This window comes from Mustela nigripes, unplaced genomic scaffold (assembly GCF_022355385.1).
Source record: "Mustela nigripes isolate SB6536 unplaced genomic scaffold, MUSNIG.SB6536 HiC_scaffold_148, whole genome shotgun sequence".
NCBI classification, from domain to species: domain Eukaryota; kingdom Metazoa; phylum Chordata; class Mammalia; order Carnivora; family Mustelidae; genus Mustela; species Mustela nigripes.
Genome location: NW_026739562.1, coordinates 6,654,735 through 6,668,177, shown reverse-complemented (window position 1 = coordinate 6,668,177; position 13,443 = coordinate 6,654,735). Strand labels below are relative to the sequence as shown.

The 13,443-nt window shown below is 56.9% G+C and overlaps 1 protein-coding gene across 2 annotated transcripts in view; it reads right to left on the bottom strand.

Annotated features, from left to right (window-relative positions):
- Nucleotides 1-13,443, bottom strand: part of LOC132008515 (CD82 antigen-like) — a 47,324-nt gene that overhangs the window by 16,643 nt on the left and 17,238 nt on the right. For both annotated transcript variants that reach the window (XM_059387156.1, XM_059387157.1), the window contains exons 2-3: nt 5,988-6,070; nt 1,625-1,697 (exon numbers count right to left, since the gene is read on the bottom strand). In XM_059387156.1, coding sequence (XP_059243139.1) covers nt 1,625-1,697; nt 5,988-6,050 — 136 coding nt within the window. In that variant the 5' untranslated portion in view covers nt 6,051-6,070. The remainder of the gene's footprint in view (nt 1-1,624; nt 1,698-5,987; nt 6,071-13,443) is intronic.

The window sequence follows — 13,443 nt, the reverse complement described above, 5'->3', positions numbered from 1 at the left end:
TCCTCACCAGTTAGGTTGAGGGGAGAGCTGTGTCATGTGGGCCTGGAACGTCTGTAGTAAGTCAGAGCCCTGGGTCCCAGCCCTGTGTGATTCTTAGCAAGTCTTCTCTCTCTGCTGGATCAGTGTTTCAGAACCCTGGCTGCTTGGGGAAATCACCCGGGGAGCTTTGTAAAAACCACAGTGCTCCAGGTCCCCGCCCGCACACCAATGGAGTCTGATCCCCTGGGGTGGGCCCGGGACTCTTGTATTTGTGAAAACATTCTGGGTGCATCTACCAGTGTATCTAGGGGACCTCTGCCTTCTGGCAGCTGGAGAGTCTTCCAACTGAATAGGGAGGAGGCCGGAGGAGCAGTTAAGAGGTTTTCCTGGAGCCTGGGGCAAGGTGCAGGGGACAGATAAGCAAAGGCTGAGCTGGGAATTGAGACTTTGCCCCCTGGCACTGTGCCTGCTGGGTGTGGCCCAGGACAGGAAGTGGGGAGCCCGGGCCTAATCAGGGCAGAGGAGAGTGCATCCCAGGCTGGGAAGGTGTGGGGAGCACGGGCATCCCACTAGGGCTGGAAATGCAGAGCCTCACCCCAGAACAGGGGAACAGTCTGCAGCCCCCCAACCCCCAGCAGGAGGCAGGGCCAAGAGCCCCAGGCTGCATCGGATGTGGCTGGAGGGTGGCTCATCCTTGCTTCCTTTCAGGTCCGAGGGGAGGCCTAGCCCCTTGGGGCCACAGTGACAGGTGTGGCCTCTCCATCACCCATCCCAGCCTGGTTCCGCTTTATTCAAATCAAGCAGCTGTCATGGGCCTGAGTCCAAACCTGCTGCCTCAGCGGCAGCTGGGAGGGAACTGAGCCAAGGACACACTCACTGAGGGCAGTGGCATCACTGTGCTCCTTGGGGCCCTCAGCTGTGCCTCCCGTCCACCTCAGGGCATCCATGAGGTCAGTGCAGCAAGCCTCATACCTATCACTGGAAGCTCTGGGAACATGAGCCAGGGACATCACTTCTCTGAGCCCCATCTCTTCATTTGTCAGGCAGGACAGGAACAGTTCCTACCTCACAGGAAGGTCGAGGGATCAAGGCAATTTTTATGGGCAAAATGCTTGGCCCCTTGCCGGCCCCATAATGAGCCCAGACCGTGGGTGCTATGTCCGGCGTCTTCTTCCTCAGTCCAGAAGCCCAAAGAACCTAGCTGGTGCCAGGCACGGAGCAGACACAGCTTGGACTCCTGACAATTTGTGTTTCCCAGCCTTTCCTACATTTCTCTAAACTGACCGGGGATGGAGTGTGGCCCACATCTCACTGAGCTGGCAAATGGAGGGAGAGACTCTAAGAGGCCTTCTCACGGTCAGGCCTGAGGGCAGGGGTCCGGGCTGGGACAGCAAGCCTCCCTCAACCCCCAGTGTTCTCCAGACAACAGCAGCTTTGTGTGGGGAGGGAGAGAAAATTCCTCCCAAAAACCCCTGCAGAGGGGGGCCCCGGGGTAGAGTGGTCAGCACAGGACCTGGGCGAGGCCCCAAGGACGGCTAGAAAAGCGACCTTTCAGGTTCAAGTTCTTGCGGGCAGCCCTGAGGGCCACCCTGGCTCACTGCTCCGGGGCCAGCTTGGCAGGGGGATCACGGGGAAGGACCCTTACGTAGCACAGAGATGAAACTGCTCTTGTCGGCCAGGATCCATACCCCGAAACCCAGGATCACCGCGCCCAGGATCTGGAAAGAAAAGGTGCAGTCAGTTGGAGCCTGTGGGGACCCCTGCCCAGCTGCCCCTGCACCAGGCCAGGAGGACCTGGGGTTGGGGGGGTGCACCACCTCCATCCTCAGGCCCCACACCCCAAGTCCCAGCCATCCAGACAACAAAGCCGTGTGTGGGGGAGTCCCTCGTGCCTCCCATCTCCCCTACCCCACCCCCATACATGGTCAGACCAAACTTATTAGCTTTGAGGGGTACAGCCTCCTCCCAGGGGTACCCCACGACTTTACCTCCTGGCCCTGTCCTGTGCTCACCCCCTCCACTCCAGGAGCTAAGCCCTGATAGGAACATTGCAATGCTGTTCGTCATCCCCAAGCGAGGACCTCACTCACCCTACCCTACCCTAGTCGGGCCGCCTTAAAGACAACAGCAGCTGCTGATGACCCTACATTCTTCCCCAGTGTCTCCCAGCAGGCCACCTGTCCCCTCCTTGCCAGGTGGACCCTGTCATCGTCCTCACGTTACAAATGGGGACACAGAGGCCCCGACCTTGCCAAGGGTCACCCATTCCATCCTTCTGGGGCTCGCAGCCAGGTCTGACTACTACCCCGGGCCAGACTGTGGCTCACACTAGCTGCAGGATACTTGGACCCGTCCTGGGACATCACCTGGAAAGCCAGTCTCTGGGGACAGGGAGCTACTGAGGAGCCACTGAGGGGAAGGGTCTGCCCTTGGGTGGGTGTGTCTCAGATGACGCAGCTTGCCGGGATGAAGGGGGACTTCATAGAACAGGGGAGTTTGGCTCCCAGATTCCTGAGGCCCTGTCCACCCCAAGCCCGCACCTCATGGCACAGCTGGCCAGTGGCCAGGCGTTGGGCCCACAGTCTGCTCTGTGCCCCCAGAGCCCTGCAGCAGAGTGCCTGACTTGCTCACCTCCTGTGAGGGCGGGACAGAAAATTCCCTCTGGGCAAGCACAACCCCCAGGAGATCGAAATCCAGGACTGCCCAGCTAACCTCCTCAGCTCATCTCCAAGCACCCACGAAGGAAATCCCCAGCAAGAACCCAGGGGGGCCTCTGCAGTTTTCCCAACCAGAGACTGTCATCCGGAGTGGCTGGACCAGCCCTGAGGCGATGGGCCAGCCAGGAAGAGACCCAGTCAGGCGGCCAGCCAGAACTGGGGAGGCACATGACCCCCTCTTTCTCTGTGAACCCAGACTGGAACTATGGGGCACCACCCTGCCCCCCCCCCACACTGCCCACAAACTGCCCCCGAGCTCTGCCAGAATCTCCGGACAGGGCTCTGCCAGGAGCCGGGACCCTCAGACCAGCGTCCTTCCCCCGGAACAGCAGAGCGTCAGCGGCTCCTGGATTTCTGTGAAGCTCAGAAAAGCTGACGAGGTAATTTTCTGGGGCATCTGGGGCCAGGAGTTCGCAGGCAAGGAGGTACACATGTACATGTGAGCATACGCGAACACACACAGCCGCCAGAGCAAACTTTCCAAACCACAAGTCTGATCACGGAACCGCTTCCCGATGTGCGTAGAACAGAGAGCAGGATTCCTGGAAGGCCGACGCGGCAGGCACCCTGGAGCCCCACACTCCGCCCCACTCCCCCACACTGGACTTCGATGCTTCTGCTGGAACTCCTCCCACCGCCACTGCCTCTGACAGGGAGCTTCTGTGGACCGTCCCGACAAGGTCGGCGGCCTTATAACCTGCTCTCCTGGGGGCCGTAACCTTCATGCCCAGCACCCTGCATAGCTGCAGGAACCCATCCCCTGCCCCGAACAGAACCCCCAGAGCAGAAAGCATGACTCCCCTGTTGGTGAGTATCCGCCTGGCACCTACAACCGGGTCTGCACGCACAGAGGGTCAAATACCCACTTGGTGAATGTGTGGTGAGTGAACAAGGAGACGAACCAACCAAGGTATACTGTCCCTGGTCCCCTCTCCCTGCACCCTCCTGTGATAAGAGCTCCCTCTCACCCTGCCCACCCCTCCCCATATTCTGGTGGGCCATCTCTGGCCCCAGCACACAGGGAGTTAACACCAGACTAGAGCCAACCCCCAAAGCTCTGGCCAGGGACCAGCTTTTCCAGTCTCTGGCTCCACGGAGAAGGGACCCCCTTGGCCAAAACCATCAACCCTGTTTCCTTTCTCCACGAAGTCTCCACCCCTCCCTCCCGCTGCATGCGGTGAGCTGGCTGTCTGGGCCCCTGGACTGCAAAGCCGCCTCTCTCCAATCCTAGGGTCCCTGGGAACAGAAGCATGGCACTGCGACCCTCTTGTTCCCCAGTCCTGGCCAGCTGGCCCTGGAAGCCGGGTGGAGGCCCAGGGGTCAAGCACTTGCCAAGAAAGGCTTGGCTCTGGCTGTATGGCCACTGTTTTCTAGAGCCCCGGTCCAGCCAGGAGGGACATGACTATCTGGCTGGGGAAGCCCAGGTGCCCTGCCCTCAGCAGAGCTTCCACACCCGGCTGCGGTCCACAGAGGACGAGAGCCGGCAGGGCAGGGGCACCTCAGCGGTCCGTAGGAGTGCCGGGAACACGCTCATTTCTGTGTGTTGGGGCACAGTTAGGAGGGGGAATTGAGAATGATTATTTCCCAAACTGTCTACGACCCTATGTAACTTGCAATGTAGAACAACTTTTCCCCCAGGAATCCGTGTCCGCTGTAGAAAACTTGGAAAAGGGGCAGGAAAGCATAAAGAATAAAATCCAAATTCTCAGGAATCCCAAAATGAACATTCAGAGGCACTTTCTTCTCTCAAAAATATCCCTGGACGTGTGCACTTTTTAAGAGTAAATCTGAATCATAATAAATATAATAATAAACATCCTATTTTTCAGCCTGATTTTCTAACAGTAGGGGATAAACCAGCCACCCAGAGGAGACAGCCCCCAGCAGCACCCTGCACCCAGGAAAGCCTCTCAGGACTCCCCGCGCCCCATCTCTCTCACACATACACACACACACTCATGCACACACACACACACACACACACGTGCAGACTCACACATGGATCACACGCTTTCCAGCCCCATCATATACACATTCATGCACGTACACATTCACACATGTGCACACACACCCTGCCCCATCACACACTTGCACACACATACATTCACGCACATGCACACTCACACATGCATCACACACTCCCCCTGCCATCGCACATCTAATGCACACTCACATGGACACATGTGCACTCACACATGCATCACACGCTCCCCCGCCCCATCACACATTCACACATACATTCACACACGGACATACTCACACATGCATACACACCTTGCCCCATCACATATGGACTCATGCACACTCACATGCACACATGTGCACTCACACATGCATCACACGCTCCCCCTGCCCCATCGCACACACACATGCACTCACACACTTCACACATGCATCACACTCTCCTGCTGCCCCATCACACTAAAGCACCCACAGACAATTGACACATGTGCACACTCACACATGCCCCACTCTCCCCTTGCCCCATCACACACACTCACACATTTACACACATGCACACTTGCACACGCATCACACTCTCCCTCTTCCCCAACACATACACACGCTTATGCACACACATACATTCACACATGTGCACTGACACACGCATTACACCCTCCCCCTGCCCCATGATGCACACACTCATACACACTCACACACACACACACACACACACACACACACTCCAAGCAAGAGGAGTCAGTGTCAGGCCTGAGAGGAAAATTGAGGTCCCAGGAAAACCAGTTCAGATGTGCACCGGCCTTACACATCTGGGCAGCCCTATGCCAGGGTGGGTCTGGGGTCGGGGGTGTGTGTCTCCACACTGGCCCCAAGCCTGCAGGTCTCCTGCACACCCTCTGGGGGTGTGGGTACATCCCCCACAGTGGGCATGAGGGCGGGGGAGGGGTGGCAGCTGTAACAGCAAGATCTTCAGAGGGGGTGCAGGAGGGTCAGGGGCCGGCACAGAGACGTCTCTGCTGATGAGTTAGGGGACACCCGGGGGGCTCTTTCCCATCCATTCCCACCTCCAACCCGGACCAGCCCAGCCCTCAGTGCCCCAGGAGAGGGGACAGCGGGGAATGGGCATCCAGTGTTCTGCCACAGAACCAGCTGGAATGCAGGCCATCTCCTGGCTGGCCCCTCCCGGTTCTATTCACCCTGGTCTATTCACCCCCACCCACCACCCCTGACCACCACCCTGCAGCCTGGAGTCTCTGGGGGGTCTGAGCCTGGGTAGCCCCAGGGGAGAGTCTCTGTGGGAGGCAGTGGGCTGGTGCAGGTCATACTTACGAAGAAGAGCAAGTTGAAGAGGAAGAGAAAGTATTTGGTGACTTTGATACAGGCTGACCCCATCCTGATGGTCCTGGAGCTCCCTGGCAGGAAGAAGACAAGGCAGGTGGGTCAAGGCCAGGAGGGAAAGGGAACAAAGCTGACAGGCATCCCGGACCCGCCGACCGCAGATCTTCCCAGAGGGAGGGACTAACATGAGGTCCCATTTTACGGCACCCTGAGTCCCAGAGAGGTTAGATGACTGGCCCAAAGCCACACAGCTAGGCAGTGTAGGCCTATAGGCCATCTCGGTTGCTTGATGTTTGACAGCTGGGAGTCTGGACAGGCCCCTCGACTGGGCAGGGCCTGGAGGGAAATGACTTAAGACCTTCTCGGACTTTGGAAATACCCAGATGGATGCTGGTCAAAGCCAGGAGGCCAGGAAGTTAGCGGGTGACTGCTGGAGACCCAGAGGGGAGACAGTGGCTTGTGGCACAGATCCGTAGCCCTCTCTGGGGCAGGGGCCTGCTGGGTCAGGAGGGAGGTCCAGCCTTTCAGAAAAGGGACCGAGAGCTCCCTCCACCATCTCTTCACAAAGGGCACAAGTGTGCATTGTCGAACATCCAATGAACAGAACATTCAACAGAGTTAACACAAAAATTTTAAAAAAAAAATTTTTTTCTCTCACCCCAGAAATAAAAACTGTCCTCATTTTAGTAGCTCAACTTGCAGCATGTGTTTCACAGATGGTTTTAAACAAAACTGGGCTCTTAGCGTATAGAGGGATCCGTAACCTGCTTTTTTCATTCGACAATACACTCTGCGTGTGCTGGTAAAATGCCCCACAATGTAACTTCACCTGCTGCGTAGGATTCCTTTCTGTTGATCGTTTCACATTTTGGAGGGTCAGCTTCCTCCAGAAAATTCAGGTATGGGCAGCATTTTACATATAATGTCTGGGGGTTCAGAAGCCCCATTAAGCCCATTCAGGAGCCCCCAAGGATCCCAGGGTTAAAGTCCCAGATACAGATTTGTCCCAAAGCATGTAGTCAGTACTCGACATTAGACACACGGCTGTTGCCCATTTTTCACTGTCATCCTGGGTGACACACACACGTGCTTTTGAAACAGCACAGACCATGCTGGAGCGCGCTGGTGTGTCTCTCCACACTGACGGACCCCAGGCCAGGGCAGGACTTAGAGAGGGAAGCTGGCTGCCCTCATCCCTTCCCCGAAGCCACACAATCCTGGAATGACAGCGGCCAGCTCTCGGGCCCTGTGGGGTGACAGGAGCCAGTGCGGGGCAGCTGGGGACGGGACAGCTGCATGGGACAGCTGCTCAGGCAGAGTGGGGCTTGGGGGCAGGGAAGTAGGCATTGGGCCCAGTCCTGTTCCCACAGGCCCTATGTCGGGGGAGGGGGAGAGCAGGGCACAAAGCAGAGGGAAGGAGAGCTAATGGGTTGGCTTCACCCCTTCTTCCTCCTGCAAGGGTAGAAGGCAGTCCTAAGCCTTGTGCATCTCCCCACTCCATAAGGAAGTCCCCTCTGCCTTTTTCTGGAAGTAACCACCTTCTATCATCCTTGCCAGGCGGAGCTCAGCTTTGACTCCCTATACCTTCAGGGAGAGGAGAGAGGGTTGAAGCGGGGAGGGCTCACTACCTCCCAGGGGGTCCATTTCGGGGTTCTGACATCTCAGTTCGGGAGAATGTTCTCTAGCTGCCTTGCTGGGGGTCGGACTGGGGCACAGCATGAAGCAACACTGCCCAAAGAAGGAAAAGGCTGTCTGGGATGGTAGTGAGCACCCTGTCACAAGCGGCATGGAAGCGAAGTGTGAGTTACTACTTTGGGGATTCAAGTGCTACCTGGCGACGTTAGACTGAATGGCTCTTCCAGTCTACCAGGGTCCAAGGCTTGGGCCCAAGAAACGCAGGGACACCAGGGACTCTAGGAGCCAGGGAGGTCTGCCCTCGGTAACTCCACCTGGGGCTGACCCCAGACCCAGTGTGGGGCGAACAAGGACGACGCTGTGGCAGGAGATCCCGAACCCAGGCTGGCCGGAGGGAGCCCTGCAGCGAATGGTCCCAACACAGCTCTGGACCGACCACAGGCTCTGCGTACACTTGCACAGAGCAGAACAGCAGCAGAGGAGAGATCCTCTCACCCAGGGTCACGTTTCTCATTCCTACCTGGACCGGCTTTCCTCGCTGGGTTTCCTCCCCGTAAGTGACTCAGGAGGCCCCGAGGGGGGGGTGACCCAGGCTGCACCCCAATCTACAGAAAGGTCACGCCTTTACTGGGAAGAACCTCAGTGACTATACTCTAGGGGCAACCGAGGCCCTGACGGCGTGCGCTGGGTTCTTGTGCAACTGGAAAAGTACGCAAGCGGTCTTTGGCAACCGTTGCCTGCTTCTAGAAAGTACGGGAAGGGGGTTTCTACAGGTTCCGCTCCCACATCCTCTGCTCAGGCTGGCCAGCCAGGGCAGCCTCGCAGGGTTGGGGATGCTCAGAAACGAGCAATTTGTGGACGAAAGTAGATTCGGTTGGGGCCCCTGAGGGAGGGGTAGCTGCCGGTGAACGGGAGGGACTCCAGGCAGCCACCAAAATCTGTGTGTCATCCCCTTCAATCCCCCCAGGCCCAGGAGGTGAAATAACTCATTCAAGACACACAGCTCGCAAGCAGGGCTGGGCTCCAGAGCCCAAGGTCTGTCCACTGGGAAGTGCCTCCTTCCAGAGAGTGATCTGGACCATATAAAGGGATCTTCGGGGATGGCTGGGATTCCCTAGTGGGAAAGAAGGAGGCAGAGGCTGCCGAGCGGTTATTCCTTGATGCTCCAAGACTCTGAGCAAGCTCTCTGGTCTCAGGGACTCATACAAATTGTCCTAGGCTTCGGGCAAAGCCCTTCAGTGTCCTACGCGCAAACTGAGGCACCGAGGGCTGAAGGAGCTCGCCCCAGATCACCAGTACATGGACCATCGAGGACAGAACCCAGGCTGCCTAGCCCCTTGGGCTCCCTGATCCTCTCCAGGAGGTATCTGGGTGAGCTCCAATGCCAGAACGGGAGTCGAGGCTGCCCCATGCCTGGCAGACAGTCCAGCCAATCTGGGCAGGCCCAGAGACCACCTGGGAACCACCTGAAGGGGGAGAAGGTGCTGAGAACCAGAGCCTGGGGTGGCAGCTCCTGGGCATGTTGGCCAACATCCAAGGATTTATGGTCTTTGTTCCCTCCAAGTACAGATGTTTCCCCCTCAAAGCAAAACAGAGAAGACGATGGGCAGTTCCAAGAAGGCTGGGGGGTCAGCTCAGGCTGAGAACATGCCCAGGTGGCATCGCGATGTGGGGTGGTGTCAAATTCAGGGACCCCACCCCCGCCCAAAGTTGGATTCAGATGACCTGGGGGATCTGAGCCTCAGTCTTCTCATCCATGCGGTGGCTCTAAGGGCTGGTGTAGGGCAGGGGCTGGCCAACGGGGTCTTTAAATCAAATCCAACCTGCCACCTACTTTTTGTACATCTTGTGAGCTAAGAACAGATTTTACATTTTTAAACAGTTGAAAAAAATCTATTTTTTAGCCCAAGAAATTCACATTTTAATGGCCCTATCTGAAGTTAGCCATGCTCTCCCCAGCTTAGGTCTTGTCCCTGGCTGCTCTGGCATTGAGGTGGCAGAGTGGACATCACGATAGAGGCCACTGGACCCACAAAGCCTGGAACATTTACTCCCTGGCCTGTTCTGGAACAAGTCTGCCAGCCCACAGTGCAGGGGATCCGATGACGTACACCCACACGTCTGTAAGAGGCAGCAAGGGTCAGGACCGCTGTTAGCTTGAGATCTTGGGGGGTGAGCAATCTGGTGGCAAGAATTGAATGTAAAGAATTGCAGTTGGGAGAGAGAAGACAGAAGACCCCCGGATAAGGATTCAAACGCTGGCTCGCCAGCACATGAGAGGGAAGGTCTTTGATCCCCTCACCTGTCGAAACCTCACCTGTCCCCTCACCTAACGGAACCCGCCACTATGAACAGAGGAAGGTCGGTAGCTGGTACGGACAGGGTGCAGTGGGCAGGGGGTCGGGCAGACCCTTCTCAGTACTTGTGGAACCAGTCAGGGTGGAGGGTTTCATCCGCAGACGAAATTAAACAAAAGAAATGTCTCCCCACGTTACGCTTCCGGGTATACACTTTCTGTAAACACCGGAGGGTCAGCCTGTACTTTCCTGCGAGCTATATGGACCGCCAACAACACAAGGGAATGACACGCATGCATATCTGAGTGGAAAATTCCAGAGCAGCCGCTGGCAGCCGTCTGAGCAGTAGGAAGGAGGTCCTGATTTTATGTTATGCTTTACAGTAGGGAAATTGATCGTTTCTAAGCAGCTACAATTTAAATTGACCAAATATATAATTTAACGCCAAATCAATTCGTACAATGAAATGACTGCGCTGGTATTTTACTAACTCCTACTCATCCCTCGGGACTGACTTCAGAGATCACCTCCAGGAAGCCTCCTTTTCCAGCCAGCCTCATCCCCATCACCCTGGCCCTGCCCACAGGCATGCTGGTTAGCCACACTCCCTCTCCGCTTCCTTACAGTAGCTTTGGATACTGGATCAGTTCTCAGATCAGGCTAGGGCGTTGGGCTGCCTGGGTATGAATGTCATTCTCTCACCTCCTAGCTGTGTGATCTCGGACAAACGACTTACCCTCTCTGAGCTTCACCTAACTCAGCTGTGAAAGGAGGAAAAGAAAACCTATTCGGAAGCTCTGCCCGGAGATTACATTAGATAATGTGGATGAAATGCCTGGCATGGGGTAGGCTTTCCATAAACGGAGGTTACTGTCCTCGTGTCTGATGCTATACAGTAATTCTCTGCGTAAATTGTCCCATCTTCCCTGTGAACCTGTGATACTTCGAGAGGAAAGACTATGTATTATTTATGAGAGCAAAGGAGGCTCCCAGCCACGGTTGCCTAGTGAAAGATGGGATGGGTGGCTGGATGCAGCAATGGGTGGGGGGAGGGGGATGGAGGGATGATGGACCGACAGATGGAAGAATGGAGGCATGAGCAGAGGACTGAAGAGACAGAGGAATGGCGGGCTGGAGGAGGCTGGCAGGAGGGACGGATGGACAGGAGAACGGAGAGATGGAGGCATGAAGGGAGGAGAGACTTCCACATAAAATACCAGGACTGCCATATGCTCGAGCCACCTGAAACGGGTCTGACACTCACAGCTGAGCCCTTTCAGGCCTCTCCTGTCCTCATCCAAGGGGTGGGGGCGAGGGGCGTTCTGGGGGGTGAGCACCCGAGCCAGCTCTGAGTGCCAGAACCCGCTGCCAAGGCTCCTTCACCTTCCCCGAAGCCTGAGTACAGGACGTGGGTCTGGGGAAGAGCTGGGACCTTCAAGAAAACCCCTCGTCTGCAGCGGGTGCCTGCGAATTCGCACCTGCAGGGTAGGAGGGTGGGTCTGTCCCTCCCCTGAGAATGGGGTAGGAGCCCTCCGGCCTGATCCTAGAACCCGAGCATGGGTTAACCCTGAGCCTGGGGTAAGGGAGCTACATGAAGGCCTGGCACATGCGGGCCCAGATTAGGGAGATGCAGGCTCAGACCCCTGCTCCAGCAGAACACAAGGGATGAGACCCAGCCCAGTGACAGCCCTCCCCGGGCCAAGGACGGGCTGGGGCCAGAGCAGTGTTTTCAGGAGTGGCTCCTCAGAATCGGAGTCCTAGAAGACGCGCTGTTGAGGACAGGAGGGTTTGCGGTCACCTGCCCTGTGGAGGGTCACTTCTCCCCAGGAGCCACCTGCACATCAGGCCATTCACCTCTCCACTCACCCAGCAGCAAGCATGGCCAAGCTGAAGCCATTGTTCCCTTAGCAGCCCTCAACACTGCACGGAGCGCCTCTTAGGAAAAGCCCAACCAGAGGCTCTCGAGGGTACCTGGGGGCCAGTACTAAGGAGTCTCAGTGCCGTAGGGTTTCCGGCGGGGGACAGGGGATGTCCCTTGGGGATGGCCCTTCCTCTCCCTCTCCTGTCCCCTGGGCTGGCCCAGACCAGACATGTAGGAGTCCTGTTCATCCACACCCCCTCTCCTTCCTCCTCCCTCTTACCCCGCAGCCCAAAAGCATCTCCTCCCGTCCGGCACCTCACCCGGCCCAAATCTCACCTCCCGCCTGGCCCAGTATAGCTCCCTGCTGGTCACGAGTTCCCCTTCCGTCCTCCCCAAGGCCTTATCCACACCGCAGGAAGAGGTTTGAAAGCTGTAAGCCAGACCTCGTCACTCCCCTACATACAATCCTCTAACCATGATACAGCCACACAAGTTCCTACAAAATCCAGGCTCTTCTGGAGCCGTGCAGCCCTGCCCGCATTGCCCTGCCCCTCCTCTGTCCCTGGCACACCCCCTGCTTCCCGTACGCACACTCATTTCCAAGGCCACGCTTCTGTGTCATGCCAGTACCCCAGGCCCTTGACCGGCTCAGTGCCTCTGCCCTGGCGGTCCCCTCAGACCCATCCACTGGCTCGTTCCCTTCCCATGGGCCAAGTTCTCTCCTCCCAGGGAACTTCCCCGAATACTTGATCTACACAGCAGGCCCAGCTTCTAGCCACACAGTAGAATCAAAGCCTGCCAACACCCAGCTCCCGACCCTGCCCCGACCAAGTCAACCATCAGAATCTTGGGGGTAGTGGGGAGGTTCCCCTGTTGACTGTCAGAATAGCACCCTTGATGGGGGGCGGTGGGGGTCAGGGGGGTGTACCTGCCACATGGTCCACTCACTGCAGTTAGCGCACTGGTTCATGAGTGCCTCTAGAGCCCGGTCTGAACTTGACTCCTTCGGGTGAGGGCTGTCTGTGTCTCATTCACCCTAGATCCCAGAGCCTAGAGCAGTGTCGAGCACATGCTCAGCACCTGGTGTGCATTTGCAGAAAGAAGAACTGGGAAGGAGGTGTCTGGGGAGATCAGGAAGGAATTCTTAAAGGAGATGGAACAAACCAACTTAGATCCTGCAACTGGGGGTTTCTGGTCCTTAAAATGACATTGCTGGTTTACAGGAAGGGGTGGCTGCTTACTCCCAAGAATCGATTTTGATCTCCTCTGTGTCAGAAAAGCTGGTGGGAGCTGTGGGCCCTCTCCCTAGATGCAGACGGGCAGGCACATGCCTCCGTTGGGTTTCAGGGGAATCACTAACCCTAGAATGCCAAGACGTGCCTACTTCTCCCAGCCCAGCTGCCTTCAAGTAGTGGTCCCCAATCTCAGCGATGTCAGACTTACCCTGGGAGTTATACAACTGCTCATGCCCAGGTCCCCCTCCCAGAGATCCTGAGTAAGTTGGTCTGGGGCACAGTCTAGGCATTGGGATCTTTTTTTAAGCTTCCCAGAGGATTCTAAGGTGTTGAGACCCACTGCCTTAGGCCTGGTCTTCAGCACGGCCTGACCCCTCTGTTCCGAGGGGGAGGCAGGCGGGTCTGGGCATCAGGGCCCA